This window comes from Aulonocara sp. 'chitande type north' Nkhata Bay, linkage group LG5 (assembly GCF_057382095.1).
Source record: "Aulonocara sp. 'chitande type north' Nkhata Bay isolate Kocher_YH1m ecotype deep benthic linkage group LG5, A_spYH_male_GT1.1, whole genome shotgun sequence".
Lineage (NCBI taxonomy): Eukaryota > Metazoa > Chordata > Actinopteri > Cichliformes > Cichlidae > Aulonocara > Aulonocara sp. 'chitande type north' Nkhata Bay.
The window spans coordinates 21,903,986-21,922,150 of NC_141348.1; the positions used below are offsets into that span (position 1 = coordinate 21,903,986).

Sequence of the window (18,165 nt, forward strand, 5' to 3'; positions counted from 1 at the left end):
ATTAATTCCAGCCATGCACCAGAATGCTATCCCTTAACTTTACAACAAACCAAAAGTCATATTTGAACCCCCCCACAGCCACAAACGTGACCCATGTCTCCCTAAAAAGACGGATATTTGACTGTTCAGAGAGAGTGGGCGGAGCGAGGGCGGCGTTAAACACGGTTTGGTCCCTGCGGCTTTCCGTAGATCAGGGCCTGGGTGTAGCTCCCTGTAGCTGCGTAGGAAACACGTAAAAAACACCACTTCAGCCAGAGAGCCCGGAGGTGTCTCTTATATAAAGAAAAACGTAATATAACGCGTACAACATGCACTCGGTCACGCTGGACAGCAGTGGTTCACCGAAGAAGCGCTCGTTTTCTCGGGGAATGAGCGAGGACGAGTCTCTGCGCAGTATTATTAAAGAGGTGAGAGGACAAAAATCACGGCGTCGTTAACGTTAGTGTCAAACGTCACAGCTGTTTTAAATAACCGAATAAGTTTGGTGTTTTTAATTTGTTCAACACTTAAAATAAACAGACGGCTAGGGTAAACGGAGCAGTCGTCAGGCCCGTCGCTTCACTTCACTTCCTCGGCGTTACCGCTGTTAGCTGTTCGTTGTTTTGTTGTTGTGGCTCATGATGATGAGGTGATGATGATGATGGTGATGCTCAGACTCCGCCTGAGATGTGTTTTCGTCTTCTCATCAGACTGACAGCTCCTCCAGACGTGTGACAAGAAGCGACAGCAGAGCGAGCACCCTGAAGAGGAGGAGTGACAGCCAGGTAGTAGCTAGCATAAAAACTGACACTCGATGAGATGAACTCATTGTTGTCTCAGTGTTACAACATTATATATGTGATGGACACGCAGTGCTACCTAATACCTCTGGGATGAGACGCTTGCATAGGCCGAGAGTCTAAAGGTTTGTACTCAAAGGAGCTTGCAAAGAAAGGCGTCTGGACTTCTTTAAGTTACTTGAAGACGTTTCACCTCTCATCCGAGAAGCTTCTTCAATTCTAAGGTCAAATGGTGGAGAGTCCCAGATATAAACCTAGTGGGAGTGACCCCCCACAGAGGACAAAAGGACCCCCTGATGATCCTCTAATCGCCTGAGCCAAGGTGTGAAACTGGGTGTGGGTCCCAATCAGCCAGAGTTTCGGGTGTGTTCATTGTGAAACCTGGCCCCACCTTATCATGCGAATTCCTGAGGTCAGATGGCCCAGGATGTGAGTGGGCATTAAGGCATCTGGGAAGGGATCTCAAAACTGGCTTATAGATGGCAGAGAGTTGGTGTCGTAAACCCCCGCCTCTGTTCAAAGATGGTTGCTCACAGTGGACATAGATGGCTTCTTTCACTCCTCTTTCAAACCATCTGTCCTCTCTGTCCAAAACGTGAACATTGGCATCCTCGAAAGAGTGTCCTTTATCCTTAAGATGCAGATGGACTGCTGAGTCTTGTCCTGTGGAGGTGGCTCTTCTGTGTTGTGCCATGCGCTTGTGAAGTGGCTGTTTGGTCTCTCCAATGTAGAGGTCTGGGCATTCCTCGCTGCACTGTACAGCATACACCACATTGTTAAGTCTGTGTTTTGGCGTTTTTAGGTTTGTGCCTTGTGACACAGAGTGGTGTCTAGTTATGGTCAGTCGTGCCAAAAAGTGGATAGATGGATATCTACTTTATAGATCCACAAGAAAAATGATTATGTTACAGCAGCAAGATGAAGAATAAAAATAATGCAGCCTACAATATTTAACAAAGTTAAAGTGCTACAGGGGTCTAGTAAAGATCTTATACTATGATAGAATGGAAAAACTTTCTCTCATAATATAACAAGTACAAGTAAATATGAAGACAGTTTAAAATAGTAAGAGCAGGACTGGCATTGTGGAAGAGTAATGCAAACTGCATTAGTACATAATATGTATGCTATAAGTGCATGAAGGTAATAATAGAAATATGTGTGGAATCACATGTCGGACAGGTGTGACCACCTGTCGTAGAACGAGGAGTTATTATACAGCTTTATAGAGAATGATGGGAATGATTTCCTGAGTTGTTATGGCAGTGAGAAGGAGCTCTGCTGGGTCAGAAGTGTGGAGCAAAGTGGGTATGATGAGTTGTCCATGACAGAGAGCAGTTTGATCACTGACTTACGGTCTCTAACTGACTCGAATGCCTCCAAATTCCGGCCAATGATGGGTCCAGGCTTGAGGATTAGTTTGTGGATCCTGCTGACATCTCTGGCACTGGATTTATAAAGTAAATGAAATTGTTTTTTAAACAGCTGTTGATATTTGTAAATATCTGGGTCTTTCTTTGTAGTTAGGAGAGAAATGTTTGAAATGAAAACCGTGTGACTGCCAGTAGTGACGGGAGCAGTAAAACCATGAAATTGTACTTTCCAAATTGCAGAAGATGGTTTGCTTCTGAACTTTTAGTACAGCAATAAATGGCGATATCTCGTGTTTTTATGGCTTCCCTATTTTTACTAGTTCAGTTAAACTTGTACTAAACAAACTCGTCTATCTGAAAGCTCCGAAAGCATGTTGTACAGCATGACTAACCCAGTTTTAAAAGATTATTATTAAAATAAAAAAGTCACAGGTTAACTAGATATTTTGTAAAAACCGAGATGGTTGTATTTCTACTCGGTAACTGACAGGGTGACTGCAAGGCTACACATTCCCAGGACCCAGAAACTGAAGCAGCTACATTGAGTTGAGTTATGATTTTAAATTTGTTTGTGTATGTTTTTCTTAATGGGATCCTTTTGGTCAGGAGATCAGTCTAATAACTCCCAACTAGAGCAGAGCTTTTGTCTGCGTCATCAATTATGTAAAAAGCCTATCAGTTATGGGAAAATGGCCACAATATTAAATGCGGAAACAGAAGTGCTTCTGGCAGAGATTTCTTCCTGTTAAGGAGGCATTTCCTTTCCTACTGCGGCCAAGAGCTTCCTAAAGGGAACATTTCTGTCTTCATTATGTAAGTTGTTGACCTGACTTTGTAAAGTGCCCCGAGATGACCGTGTTATGACTTGGCATGGTATGAATTGAAGGGAAAACATTTACAATGTTTATTTTCCATTCAGTATTAAGTCATTTACACGTGTTTGACAGCAGCTGTCGGCATTAATTGATTTATAAATATAAGTAACAAACTCCTGTAAGAGACACGTATGAATAAAGTGGACAAATAATCAAAGCTACCTTTTGTAAGATGCAGTAAAGTTTATTTTGATGCTTATAATAACTGAATTTGTGTAACTTTAAATTTTAAGGTCATCGTTCGTGTTTGAGTTAAAGGGGACCAACAGGAGAGGATCCAGTATGCCTCATTTAAACTGCTTTGTGCTGATTTTAACTCAAAATACTCAAATGTTTTTTATTAAAATTATTTGTTTTCCTTTCAGCAATCTGAGCAGGACCTCTTCATGGGACTACCAGAAATGGTAACGATTTCTCACCATTATCCTCCTTATTGTTGCTATAAATATAATGATGTTTACTGCTATTGAAGGCTGTGCTCACAGTAATAAATCACAGCAGTGAAGCATATTCCTTTACATAGGGAGGCATTGTCACGCTACCACAGGAGGCCTCCCACAGATTGTTGCCTCTGAGAGCTCAACGAGCACTCCCACTGACTGGCATGCATTCTCCTGAAGTTGCCTACACTGATCTGTTACCGTGTAACTTTGTGATATAGCTAGAGCTGCAGGCCAGCTATGAAGAGGCTGTGCAAGAGCTGCGTGGGCTGGAGGTCGAGCGAGAGGCTCTGTTGTTCCAGGTGGACGTCCTGCAGGACACGCTGGAGGGTGTAGAGGAGCTGCTGGCTGAAGCCCAGAGAGAAGCTGGACAGGCTAGTTTGGTAAGTCCAGGTCGAGCCAAAACACGAAGTAAAGTCTTAAAGTCTCTTAGAAATCCGTGTGTGTGTGTGTGTGTGTGTGTGTGTGTGTGTGTGTGTGTGTGTGTGTGTGTGTGTGTGTGTGTGTGTGTGTGTGTGTGTGTGTGTGTGTGTAAGTAAAGTTCGTTGTTTGTGATTACAACAGATTGTGACACTAACGAGCTGCTGCTGTCTCTTTACATTTGTAGGAGTTGGAGCGAGAGAGGGAGGCCAAAAGGAAACTGGAGAGCATGGTGCACTCTTTGATGCAAGAAGTGGAAAGATTAAAAGAGGTAAAGTGAGACCGTTTATGTAAGCTTGCAGAGGCTCCGAATTTGTTTATAAAGATGTAAAGGGAACCTATTGCGCAACAGTCTGTCAGGCGTGTGATCGCTCGTGAATATGAATGATGGCGATGCTATGTCGTTGTTTTGTTTTTTTCTGGGTGTGTAACCCGGAGACACGGCAGGCCTGGGCATACAAGATTTTCTGTGTGTTGTGGTTTAGTTTTGTCCTTAAGGGTTTTAGCAACTGAGTCTCGTCTTTCTGGGAAAAAAGCCCTGAAAACGAAATGAAGAAGTTAGAAAAGTACAGAAGTACTTAAGTATCCAAGCCACATTTGTTGAGACTGGCACAATCAATTGTTTCAATTACTGTTACTCATTTTCCACTCCTGAAACTTCCACGCCTCGTCCATTCTTGTGTTGTCCTTATAAAAACAATTTGTGGTGGTGCATAACACGTTTTGGAGTAATCTCTTCATTTTTCATGGTGAAAAGAGTCTGATCACTTGACCTCTAGCCTGGTACCCCACTTAATTATGCTGAGTGTCTAGTGTGAAGGACAATCAGGAGTCTGCACAGGTTATTCTACTTTAAACCTGGACTTGATGGTAATGCTCTTCTTCAAGAGTCTGACTTCTTGCTTTTCTTATCTTCTCTGTTTAGATAGTGTTAGCTGAGTGGAGAGTAGGAATAAAAATTCTTAAGATAGCTTTAAAATATACAATGTTGTGCAAAAGTCTTGGGGCCACTCCTCATTTATTTATATTTTGCTTCCAAGGAGACAGACATTTTTGATTTGTTTTTTGTTGTTGTTGTTGTTAAGCAGTTTAATACTTACCTATGACTCATTCAAGCTTAAAAAAGACACCTAACTCAAGGGATTAACCAGTGCTGTGACTACACATAACAGACAACAATTTTAGTTCATTTTTAAACATTTGTTCTGATTTATTTAGTTAAAATGTACAGAAAAAGCCAAACGTGACACCTTTTGGGGGCATAAGACAATATTTTTGCACCAACAAGATGGTTCTCAAAGAGGCAAAAACAAAAGGCAGCCAAAATCCTTTTTGTTTGTGTCTTATATACTTTATTTGTATGTTTACACATTTCAATAAATTACTGCACATATTTCCTGTTTTCCTTCCAAAAAGAGATGATTGATGGCTCAAGATCATTAAAAAAACACTGTAATTATATTTTCTATGAATGAGCACTGCTTATGCTTTTCTTTTTTTACACCTTGCAGGAAGGGAATAACAAACTATCAGGACCAGGTGAGATGGCTAAAGCAACAATGCAGGGACACAAAATAAGAAATGATGCCAACAAAGTCGAGAGCTCCTCCTCTCACAGCAGCAAAGATGAATTGGGAGCTGCAGTGCAAAGAGGACAGAGTGAGGGCACAGAGGAGAAGCAATGGAGAATGGTAAATAAGCCCATGTGTCACCAGCCTTCTCTTGCACTGGGCAGCCTGGTCGCTGAGGATGGGGTCCACCAGAGACCTTATGAAAACGGGGCAGCAGATGGACAAGATCCCCTGCTGGATGAAAACGACTCGGACAGCATAAGTGCCTACAAGGATGCATTCGATGAGACTCCAGAGCAGGACAGGATCTTTCCAGGTGACGGAGACAGTTTGGAGCTGCCCCACGATGCAGAGAACACAAAGAAGAGCCTGCCTAATAATGGAGACGCCCTCAACAGTGAGGTCGAAGGCACCAAAAACAATGAAAGCTGCATTTTGTCTTAAATTTATGTTTCATCTACTACTGAGTAAGGTCAGAGATAAAATAGTTCATAACTTGATAAAATCCAGCAGCATTTTGATTTGAAGTTAGACATTTCTGTTCTTACAAAAATCAGTTGAGATTAGATGTATTAGATGTTGCTAGTCAATAGTTTGACATTTTATGAGAAAATGATTAGTAGAATAACTGTGGAAATAATTGGCAGCTTAATCTATAAGGAAAAGTTGAAAAGATTAGTTAGAGCCCTAGTTATGATACATTGTAGTAGAAGTTACATTTTTAAAAATAGTGCTGAACGATCTCAGGTTTACAAGCTGAAATTTCGCTGACTACTTTATGTTATTTGCCAATCATTTAATTCAAGTCTGTCGTAAGTGTTTGGGTTTTTCCTTTTTTTAATGCACGTTGCAATACATGGAACATACTCCATGTTGCTTTGACTGTTTACCTTTTTGATTTTAAGAAGGATATTTTATACACAAGAAGCAGTCAAGACAAAAGTCACGATTTATCTGTCTCGGTAAGAATCTCCACAGCAGCTGTTTTAGCTTCAACCAGAAGAAGACATTACAAACACAGAGGTTTCTTTTCTGTGAAGTTATTGTTAACTTAAATTTGATCATAAGGATTTTGATCAGGCTGTGTTGCTGGTTTCTCTCATGTTTTTCTTGGACTTGGAAGTCTGGTGATTTCAGATAGGCAGTTCATTTATTCAAAGCCTCAAAGTCTTAAAATTTTTGTGTTTTTATTAAAAAAAAATAGACAGAAAATGGATTTGGCTGCATTTGCACTTTTTAAAGTTCTTATATTGTGACATTTATTTGTCAGATTACATTAAAGCCAACATTCCCTTTTTTAACCAAATGTGTCAGCCAGACCTGACGAGCTGACCACTGCAGGCTGGATTTTTTTTGTCTGGCTGCAAGGACATGCTGCATGTTTGCACATTCGCAGTGGAACTTGCTGAACTTTGCCTCTTCAGATGTCTTTCATTGCTGTAAAACACTTTGTATGTAACATTTTTAATGCCTTTTTACTTTCTTTTTTTTTAAAAATTGTGCCAGAATCAAAAGTAGACTCCTCACTTCATCTATGATCCGTAGCCTGCACGAGCACCTATGAATGTATACTGATTTCCAAAATGCACACAAGTTTGTGTCATTTGAGTGTGTTTGCATGCAATACTATCAACTACATGTAATGAATAATATGTCTTATTTGCTGTTACAAATACTTTTTAAAAGGGATTTTCAGTGTCAGTTTATTTTGTAGACAATGTATCATTCTTTTATTCCCCAGTTTACAAAGTCGATTTAACAAAGTCGACAAATAATTAAAGTTTTGAACATATCAGGCTGGACTTTAATGATTAGAAAAGCATATATTGATAAATGGATCTCTTGTAGAAGACAGAAGCAGAACAATAAATCTGCACGGGTTATGTTGAAGTTGCTGCATTTAGCTGTGTATCATTTTTGGTTTTAATACAGGTTGTTGACTTTGTACTCTGAGGTACTTTTTTGCTAGTTCTTTATAACCTGTAGCATCGACTGTCAAATGTATGTAAGTTTAGGAGGTTACTGTTATTTTAGTGCTGTGTGGTGATACTGTGGTCACTTCTTGAGCAGTCAGGTGATGGCAAATGAATTATAACACCAACATCCATAGGTGCTGGACAGTTCATTTTCAGGTTTTCCCAGTGATACAAAAAAAGAAAAGGAAATGACCTTTGACATGTTGCTGTGCAGCCAAATTGGTTTGTTTTTTTCTTTGATTTCAAACAAAAGTACTGAAAATACATCCTTTTATGTATGATGCCTTTTTTCTGTTTGTAATATTTTCAGCTCTGTCATTGGCTTTGAAATAGATGTTCAGATTTAAATGTTAATGCCATACATTTATATCATAATAAAATGAGTGAGTAATGCTTTGTGCCATTTCTGTTAACTTGCATTTAAAATATGGAGAAAGTGAATAAAAACAAATAATGACTTAATAAGCAGCTTGACATTCAAGCCTAATTATCAAGGAACGTGCTGACGCCTGCTCATCTTTCAAATCTCTGATGATCAGTTAAGCACCTCATTTTTAGGAGACTCATGACCGATCGTATAACTGATTGTATATTTAGTACACTAAAGGTAAAGGTCGCCTTTTCTTTTTCAGACTGATTTCTGGGAATCACATAAGATAACAATTTACAAATGAAAGCAGGAATGGAGAGATTTCTGTTTTCTTCACTTATTTTGAGCACATCGTGTTCCATCCTTATTTGCACAAAAGATGGAAAATCAGGTCATCTTTACTTTCATATTATGAGTAACTTCAAAGTAAGTGACACAAATGTTTGCAACTAAGTAAATCATTTTAATTACTTTCTTCTTTATAAATAGTTTTCAGTTTAGTTCTAAACCTATTAATCCTATTGGCCATTATGGGGATAAAAGAAAATGCACCATCTTCCATGTCTTAAGATTTTACATATTGGGACACAATAAAAAAAATCAATCTAGAACATCAATCAAATTTCAATGAACTGAAGCAACGCATGTAAGGAAGATCGGGCCAAAATTCCTCCACAACAAGGAAAGTTATACAGAGTCATACAGAAAATGATTATCATTGTTGCTGAAAGTGTTTCTACAAGCTATTGCAACATGAACTTACTTTTTCACATTCTTACGTTTTATTAATTGAATAAATGACAGTGCAATGTTGTTTATCTGAGGTCTTATTTAAATCATTTATTTGAACCTGGTAAGAATCACATTTGTTAAAAAATGACATCCTGATAAATATCGTAATATAAGACGTGTGAGTTAACTGTTGCCTCCTACGGGGTTCGACTGCACAAACATGCAGAGGGGAACAGCCATTGTGGTTCATAGTTCAGTTAGGTTCATTGATTTTGACACAAGAGTTCCTAAATAGTGTTAACTCCATAAAGGCAGCACAGATTACAAAAATAAAGTTTTGAAAAAAAAAAGTAATTTGACTAAAATGTACAGAATGGACTCATGATTATAAATTTTTAAAGATTAGTAAGTGAAAAAACATGAAAAGCAAGAAAGATCATACAAAGAGACCCCAACAGCTGGCTTCTATCAGTAACTACTTATTTCAAATACTGAAAGAAATCTCAAAACATCCCTTTTTCTTTCTTCATTTTCAGCTGTTTCCACTGCGGCAAGCTCACAAACTCATCTTTGGTCATTCCAAAGACGGTGGTGAAGTCAGTGTCAGAGAGGTATTTCTGCAAATGAGGTGACAAAGTTTAGCGGGTGATGGCACACGTGTTATTTTTTAAGCTGCAGAGTTTTACTGGTGATGGTTGTAATCATCACTAAATTAATGAATAAGCAGATACACGTACAAATCTTGAACTTAAATGTGGAATTGATGGGAAATGGAAACATTGGGAACGCGCGTACATACCTCTTTCTGTTTCGGGTCAACACCTTCTGGCAGCTCGTTGGCAAGCTTGTTTTTCAAATCGTCAGGTGGGAAAGACTGAAAACTTTTCACACTGTTCCCTCCGTTCTGCTCCTAGAAAATCACATTAAAAGAACATTTTAGTTTATATTGTATTATTAATCTCAATCTTTGAGTATACAAATCACAGTACTTTATTAATGCAGGTTCTGGCCCTTATTTCTACCTTCATTATGAACTTTTGTTTGGCCTTTAGGATTCATATTCTTTATTTTGTTTGGTTTCTGATCATGTTTAGAGCATTTATATTTATTTACTTGTTTTAGTTCGTCACTGCCTCCTCAGTGCATATTGTTGTCAAGTCTTCTCCAGAATAGTTCTTGTTTTGTTTTGTGAGTCATTTTGCTCTTGTGCTTTGTCCTTATTTTTATTTTGTCTCACTGTCCTTGATTAGTTTCACCTGAGTCTTGTTGCTCTTATGTTTCCACTTTCGCTGATCTCTTGTGCCCATTTAAAGCTCCAGTTTGCTTGTTCTCTTTATTGTGTTGTTCACTTAGTTGTGTGTCTGTGGCAGTACACACCCAGTGCTCCCAGTTACTTACCTGGCTTTGCTCTTTGTGTTTGGATTCTTGGATTTTGATTCATCATCAATAAATATTTTGAACTTTTGCCTTCTGTTTCCTACACTTGAGGGTCTAATATAGCTACACTCCACACTGCAGATTATGATAGGAAAGGCCTATAAATTTTAAATCTTTTAAATTCAATAATTCACGAGCTAAAACTTCATGCTAACATAGAACTTTGTTGCAAGTTTTAACCTAAACAGAGTTTGAGAAATGAATAAAACTTTACATACTGCAACAGTAACATTAACAGGTGACGCTGTATCTCCAAACTCCTTCTTCAGCTCCTCATAGCTCTTTCCTGACTGAAAGAGAGAAATATTTGTAAGATTATTTTAATTATAAATGGAAATCCACATTTCAGCTCAAAAGCATAACACTCACACTCCATTTGGTGGGATCCCAGGCTGTAAACCACCCAGTGAAGGTGGGTGGCTCGAAGCCTTGCTTGATCAAGACAATGGGGGTGTGTGGATCTCTGTCACCCGGGTGGGTCTGCAGATACTCTTGGCTGGTTGTCAGTGCCTCTTTGCGCTCCTCCTCATTTGCGTCTTTACCGACCCAGATAAACACCTGGAGAAAAAGCAGGATGTGATTAAAGTGGTGGAGTTTATTTATTTCATTGTTATGTTCATATTAATAACCTGTCAAAAATCCTACCTGGTCCCATGTGTCCAGTAGCATGACATCATCCTCGCTGAGGTCATCCTGTATGAAGTGAGTCACCTCAGTCACAATGAAACGCCCTGTCTTATTGGAGCATTCAAACAGGCGTGGCTTATGGTCCAAAACTACCTGCTGCAATCTGCGGATGGCACATAACCAAGTGAAAGCAAACATATAGAAAAGTCACACTTGAAGCTGTTGGTTCACCTGTTCATACTATCCTCACCTCTTGTCATTTGCATAGGGAGCTTTCCCCCCAAGCAGTTCCCAGAATTCAATGGGCTCCTGACCCTCTGCAATAATCTCTTCAGAGCCTCGTGGTGAGTTCTGGCTGATTGCTGAGCTGACCTCTTTCGCCATGGCTCTCTCATCTCCACTTGATCCCTGGTTTACAAAAAGATGCCACCCCCGACCCCAGAGCTCATCAATAGGCCTATATTTTGCTAAAAATGTTCATTTTATTTGAATTAATCTGGTTTTAGAAAATGAGGAAAATCTTGTGACATGTTTGTTATTCTTATGAAGGAAATTCATGAATGCTGAGTCAGCAGCTGGTAGAGATGAACTGTTTGACTCAGCAAAACCACAGCAAGGGCAGATGCTCACTGACAGACAGACCGAAAAGCCAATCAGTCCTAGTACTTTGATATATATATATTGATATATATATATATATATTTGATATATATATTTGATATATATATATTGATATATATATATATATATTTGATATATATATATATACTATATATATACTATATATATATACTATGTATATATATACTATATGCTCAAAAAATGCATCCAACCAGTTATATTCATTCATGGTTATTGACCATCAATTTGTTTCCTTAACAGCCTCCACTCTTCTAATGATGCCCTCTTTCCTTTGGTATTTGATTCTCTTCAGCCACAAGAGTCTTAGCTATGATAAGCCCTGATGAGAGATGCTAAGGTCTGACTTTCGGTTCCACCCAAAAAGTGCAGAGGCCTGTCTGGGCCTGCTGAGTTAGTCAGCTCGAAACTGTGAGAAACAATTTCTCTACAGTCCTTACAGCACACTTATATTAAAATCTTAATAAAAACCAAAAATTACTATCTGTACATTATTCTTTTTTTGGAGGAAGGACATCCACCATTAAACTCTTCTAAATCAAACATGTGGAGCTACCACTGTTGCAACCCCTTCAGACAAGGGAGCAACTGCTTTTACTGTTTCTAATTAATTCAGGGAAAATTTACATGCTTGTTATTCTTACTAACCTTAGGGTACCTAAACCTTAAATACTGTTCGTTCAGGTGCCTTTAAAAATCAGTTTGATAAGAATATTTTACTCATTAGCCCTTAAAGCTTCATCGTAAAGCCACATCGTTGAATTACTGCAAGAACCCATCATCTGTTCCTATTTTCTATGTAAAGGTGATAGACAGAAGGGGATTTTTATTAGTCTCTTTTCGGCAAAGGGACCTCACCTATGCACCCAAAACTCAGACTTTCAAAATGACTATTCTCTTAATTTAGAAAAAAGATTTTTTTTAAATACTGTGTGAAATGTGACTCACCCCTCACTGTGAAGAAAGAAATCTCCCCAAATAGTTAGACATTTCTCTCCAGATATCTTTCATCATGAATTATATTACATTAAAGAAGAGACAAAAATGCTCTAAAGGGCCTGTCAGTTTCTCTGTCTAAAATAAAGTTGTATCTTTTACCTTTCCGCACCAGAGATACATTCCTGTTTGGCTCTTGAGCAAAAACACATCACTAGAGTTTAGAGAGGTGGCCAGGGCTGGGACCTCAATGGTTTTTGTGTTAAACTGGTCAGTCCCGTGAACCTGGAACAATCTCACTGGAGGCTCAGGTTCTGAAGATCCTTTTCTAGATGTGCCGCCCTAAAGGGAAGAACAAAAATATCCTGTACAGAGTAGCACTTTGTAATAGGGCAAGCAACAAACGGTGTGATTCCCATAGAATTTAATAGCATTTCAATGTATGTCATCTATAATCACAATGTAGTTTAACAATTAACAATTTAACATCAAGTTGGTAAAAGTTCAACTTTTTACAGATAAAAAAGGAAAGGAGACATTATACTGTCATTTTCCATAACTATATCTAATGCATAACTAATTTGAAGTATTGAGCAAGCAATGCTGATGAATGCATACTATTAGGTAATTTACTGGAAGAACAACTAAAATTTCTCCATCTTCAACTTTAAATGTTGTACTTTGCAGGGTTTTTTTGTGTAAAAATAACAAAAAGAAAGCAAATAAATTATTAAACTGTGCAAATGAAAAAGAATAAATATATGTATTTATATATCATATTCAATAATTTATTGTTGATTCTCTTGTGTCCAAGTCTGGGTTTGCGTGTAATTTTGCAGTAATTTTAACTGGAAATAAAAAATATGAATTAAGATTTGGCTCCATCAGTATAAAAGATCACATGGGCCTATGCTTGTTTTTTCTTATAAGTAGAAAAGGGAGAACGATTATTAGCACATTTTTATATGCAATGAAAGGCGTGTCCTTTCATATTTTATATGTAATATACAAGGACAGTTGAATTGTGAAACATCCATGATGCACACCAGAGTAAATGTACAATAAAAAAAATTAAACGCTCAAGTAAGACACCAGTAATTTAAATTACTTGCAGTATCATTTGTGACTCTTTTCATTAAACAGTAACGTTGTAAAAACTGAATGATTCTCTTCTTATTCTAGAGTATCTAACAGTGAGAATTTATAGGTAAATATAATTTCATTGTAATGCATTGAAATTCCACTTAGTTTTAGGGAAATTCTACCTACCATATCACGTATCATAAAGTGTTACCCTGTACTGTTACAAAACCAGAAGTGGGGTGTTTATGTTTCAAATGAAATAAGGGTAAGTTGAGAGAAGAGTCTTACTTCAAAGATAACCAGTTTTCCTTTGAAAATTGCCATGAAGTGTCTCGGCTCCCTGCCCATAGTTACTCTCACTTGAACAGGCTCTCCGTTGTACTTTTGATCTAAGCTCACAGCCTGGAAAGCCGAGGCAGCCAGCTCGTCCTGTGTCGCATGACGCCCCTGAAATTTCAAGTGACACAAATCTCATACGGTACAGTGACACATACAAAGAGGTTTAGGTGTGTGATTGTGAATTGCTTTAACTGTGACCTCACCTGCCACATATAGAGCAGGTAGCACTTCTTGTTGTTAACCAAGTAAGTGTAGAGGATCAGGTAGCAGTCTCCTCCATAGAGGTATCCATACCACTGGGGGTCCATAGGGGCTAGCTCAAGGTTTTCAATTCTCCACACCTGGGCAGGTCAAAAGTAAATTAACATGGAATATCTGCACTTTCTCTGTGAAATCACCAACATGAATGTTTAATTTGAAGAGCTGAAAGCTTCAAACAGACCATAGAGCAGCATCAGCAGTACTTGATTTTCTCCTGATATAAAGTTTTAAAATCTGTAAGTATGTTAGTGACCCCGTGAGGCTACACCGGTAATTACACCAGAAGGAGGGGAAATAGGTGGTTGAAGGACAGAAAGCAGTCTTTCCTGTTCTTTAATTCTGATTAAAAAATAAATAAATAAACAAATAATAACTGAACTCTGTGTGGTTTAAAGAGGCCCACAGGTTTGAGACTGATTACAGCATAATCAAGTCATCATTGCTGGTTTTACAAAGTAGGCTGTCACACAGAATGAGGACTTTTTTTTAGATACTTAGCATGAGATTTTGATATTTTGTTTATTTATTTTTGGTGACATATCTGTGAAACCCTGTTCAAATGACACCATGAGATTATTATTTCGACTTCTAGCTAGGTTTTTAATGACTGATTGTTACATTTGATGGACTGTTTATGACGTGGGAGGAGTCTTTGATGCAGAGGACTGTTTGATGCAACTGCATTACTGATAAAAATGTTAAATTTAAAGTTAATTTATTCCTATACCTCTACTTGACCTGTGCCATCGTCCACCATCCTCTCTTGTGCAGCAACCTCTGGCTGGGCGTGCATCAATGAAGCATCAAATTTCTCCTGTGTGACATGAGCTAAAGAAAATATGATGATAAAGCAATGTTATAAAGATACTGTGATCAGAAGTAACTTGTATTTATGTTGGTTTTCTTTTAAAATCTGAAGACTTTTTTGTTATATGTGTGTGTGTTTCTTTCCCCTCCTCTGAATTCACAGCTACACGTACCGATCCTTCCTTTTGTGTTCACTTTTCCCAGACCTTGAGTCTGGTCTTTCACAGTCCACCTCTGGAACAGCTGCTTGAAGAGAGCTGACTCTGCCCCATCATTCTCTGTCTCCACATTTGTAGTGATCGGGTAGTTTTTCGCTTTAATGAAGTCCTACGACGGCAATTCAATTACAACAGAGGAAATAAATATGACACCTTTCATCAGTTAGGTAAAAGCTCTTAACAGTTCTTCTCACCAAAGCTCTGGTCATAGCGGCCTGTCGTTCTTCTTTGTTTGCTTTCTTCCCCTTCCACACAAAGATCTTTACCCCTCCCTGGTCCAGGATGTAGGAGTCCTAAAATAATAAGATTATTCGTAGTAATTTTACAAAACTAAGTCATTATATTTTAGTAAATATGGAGTTTTAGCTCTAGCTCATTGTTGTGGTTGAATATTAATGTGTATATTTGTTTTTGTTTAACGGCTCACATCATGGTTAAGAAGATCCTGAACTAGTGGTCTCGTAGCAACTTCTGTGACCCTCATCTGGCCGTCTGCATCTGAGATCCTGAAATGAAAGTCGTTAACAAATAAAATACTGCAAAATTGAATCTTAACATAGGTATGGTATCAGTTGTCGGTGAGCTTCCCACTGGTAAAGTGTGAGTTGTCCCTTCTGTTCTTGGTCAACTGCTTCATCAGGAGGTCCGTCCTTCAGCGCTACGGTTCTTTCTCCAAGCGTCTCTGTCATGAGCTCCATGGCCTGAGGAGAACTGCTTTCAGCTTCCCCCTCCACCACTCTGATCTCTGCCCGACCTCCTCTCTCTCTGTCCCGGATGTCTTGGGCCAGCAACATGCCCTGAGAAACAGCAAAGTAACAGTTTACTTCTACATACTGGACACTCAGTACCGTAATCTGCAGTAATATCTTATTTTCAAAAGTATTTTTAAAGTACAAGCTGTCGCAATGTCCAAGAGTTGGGAAGCTGGAATATAATTTGGTCAATTCCTCAGATAAACCTTGTTTTAAACATCCTATTAAACATGTAAAAACATGTGAGTTGGTTTTGTGAGCACTGCAGAAACAGACATCCTGGCAGAAATAAACTGTTAAACTGTTTGTGTGTGCTTCTTAGATCAGAATCCCCTTTAAAATAAGTCATATTTGAATTAACATTATGTACCTGTACTTCACTTCCAGCCTTGTACTTTGTCTTTTTTTTAACTGTGTTTTTAATGCGCACCTGTATTTCTTCACTTTTAAATCAGTGTTATTTGCTTTTCAGTTCAGACTTTCTGTGAGCATTTGTTTGAAACCTCTTTTATCGTGCTACGTTTGCTTGTCCGAACATGTGAGCTTACTATTTAATAAATATGACTGAATCACCTACAGAATAAAATTACAATATGCAAATATTCACTAGATAAAGGCTCTTTATGATTTAAAAGTTTAAGTCACTTTTGCAATGATATCATCTGTATCTTAGTTTCTTCCTGCAGAAACCCTTTAACCCTCTGCAGGAAGAAGGAAATCAGCTTTAACTGTGCACACCCACAACTCTTCATAGCAGATTTCATAATGATACTTAACTGGCAAAATAAGTAAAAGTATTAAATATTACATACATAAAGCACAGAGTATAGAGATTTTAATATGAGTAATTTAGATTAACTGAACCTGTAACTACACCATACCGGTACAGTTAAGGTAAGGGTAAAGGTTACTCATCACAAGCCCTTTTTGCACATGCTTTTCTTATTTCTTCTTAAATGTATATTCCAGTATGAGTATCCCATCCAACAGCACTGTTACACAAAAAATAAAATCTTACTTTGAGCCTTTCTTGTCTGTTACTCTTTGGTCCGTTCCACTGAATGATGTTCTTGCCCAAGTCCAGCAAAAACACATCTGAAAGGTTAAAACTCTTCCAGCTCATCTCCACCTGAAAGAATAAAGCATAAAGCAATCTTTCTGTCAGATATAATCTGTCCAGTAATGTTATATAACTGCTTTGAAGTATGGCTCACCTCCTTGGCAATCACCCTTTTCTTTCCTTTCACATGGAGCAGTCTCTTCACATCATATGTGTTGGTTTCAGTGTGTCTCATGCCTGATGCAACGCCGCCTTTCTTGTAGCTAAAAATATTGGCATGATAATTGTTGTGGTTTCTTTTACTTTATATTAATAACTACTGTGCTGGCATTCACTCACATTATTCCTTGTTTGAAGTAGCCCTTGAAAGTGTCAGATTCGTGGTCCTGGACCTCTCGGTACTGAACCGGGGAAGAGCCCAAAAATTCATCAAGCTGTACGGTGTAAATAGCAGCAGAACCCTGCTCATCCTGAGTGGACTGTGAGCCGATCCAGTAGTGGATGTTATAAGACAGAGAGTTGCCCACCTTCTGGGTCTGGAGAAGTGCATAATTGTGTCAAGACTGTAGTGTATAGCAGGAATCAGAGTATTTAGTTACCACTGACTACTCAAAGAACAAAACCAAATGGAAAAGTGTTGAAAACCAATAGCAGAATTAACTACATAATATGCAGTCCTTGAATCTAACAGTGTAATAGTGCATCAGTGGCCATCACAGACTTACAAACAGAAGCACGTAGCAGTCGCCTTCAAAAAAGCTTCCGTAAGATTTCTCAGGAACTTGAACCAGCTCCATTTTCTGTTGCACAACAACAAAAACATAGTGTCTTTATTTTCATGTTCACCAAACACATCTATACATCAGATTTAACAACTACTTCAATCATCACTGCTCATCACCTGCCAGGACAAACAGCTGAATTAGATTTTTGATTTTTGATTTTTTTTTAAACAGCTACAATATTATAATTGTCAATACTGCAGCAATTAAAATTACCTCAATTCTCCAGATTATAATCCCAGGGCTGCGGGTTACTGCTCGAAATGTTTGGTCCATGTTGCCTGGATGCACTCAGTTTCAGCGGCACTTTGGAAGCTTAGTTTTCCTTTTCTGGAAGACTAAACTGATATTTTAGTGCACTGAAGATAATTTCCTTCTTTACAAACGTATTTACAAACTACAAACCAATTCAAAATCATGTGAAATACTGTTTAAATCTCATAATGCAAGAATTATCCAGCCATACATACCCAGTATCCTTGTCTGTAGAGGTTCCTCTAAGCTTATATGATCTCCCAACAGCTGATTTTCCGACTGATAGCCAGAGACCCTCAGTTCTCATCCTGATAGTGCTCCGAAAAGATTTGCATCACTTTGCATGTTTCAGGAGGTTACAGAGCATTCTGCCCAATCATTGAGGAAGAAGCGAAATCCTGTAGGCAAATGTGCTGAGAAAAAATGAAAAAAA

At 38.3% G+C, this 18,165-nt stretch overlaps 2 protein-coding genes across 4 annotated transcripts; one reads left to right on the forward strand and one right to left on the reverse strand.

The window, feature by feature from the left end:
* Positions 1-169: 169 nt before the first annotated feature.
* On the forward strand, positions 170-7,827 carry LOC147330501 (uncharacterized). Its single transcript, XM_086292090.1, has 6 exons — positions 170-407; positions 690-764; positions 3,393-3,431; positions 3,689-3,850; positions 4,075-4,158; positions 5,399-7,827. Exons 1-6 carry the CDS (start codon positions 309-311, stop codon positions 5,900-5,902), a joined length of 963 nt encoding a protein of 320 aa, XP_086148216.1. The 5' UTR covers positions 170-308; the 3' UTR covers positions 5,903-7,827.
* A 623-nt stretch (positions 7,828-8,450) lies between these two features.
* avil (advillin) lies at positions 8,451-18,009 on the reverse strand. Of its 3 annotated transcripts, none has more exons than XM_086294207.1 (20): positions 17,948-18,009; positions 17,694-17,815; positions 17,421-17,495; positions 17,035-17,231; positions 16,850-16,958; positions 16,654-16,764; positions 15,475-15,680; positions 15,311-15,389; positions 15,078-15,176; positions 14,839-14,992; positions 14,586-14,686; positions 13,801-13,938; positions 13,547-13,705; positions 12,338-12,517; positions 10,851-11,008; positions 10,619-10,763; positions 10,343-10,531; positions 10,192-10,263; positions 9,336-9,446; positions 8,451-9,153 (listed from the first exon to the last, which is right to left on the reverse strand). In XM_086294207.1, the coding sequence occupies exons 2-20, from the start codon at positions 17,751-17,753 to the stop codon at positions 9,040-9,042; spliced, it is 2,457 nt and encodes an 818-aa protein (XP_086150333.1). In that variant the 5' UTR covers positions 17,754-17,815; positions 17,948-18,009; the 3' UTR covers positions 8,451-9,039. The 3 variants fall into 3 exon arrangements, with proteins under 3 accessions (XP_086150333.1, XP_086150332.1, XP_086150334.1); XM_086294206.1 differs by having other exon boundaries at positions 17,694-17,820; positions 17,948-18,007; XM_086294208.1 differs by lacking the exon at positions 17,948-18,009 and having other exon boundaries at positions 17,694-17,928.
* Between the last annotated feature and the right edge of the window lie 156 nt (positions 18,010-18,165).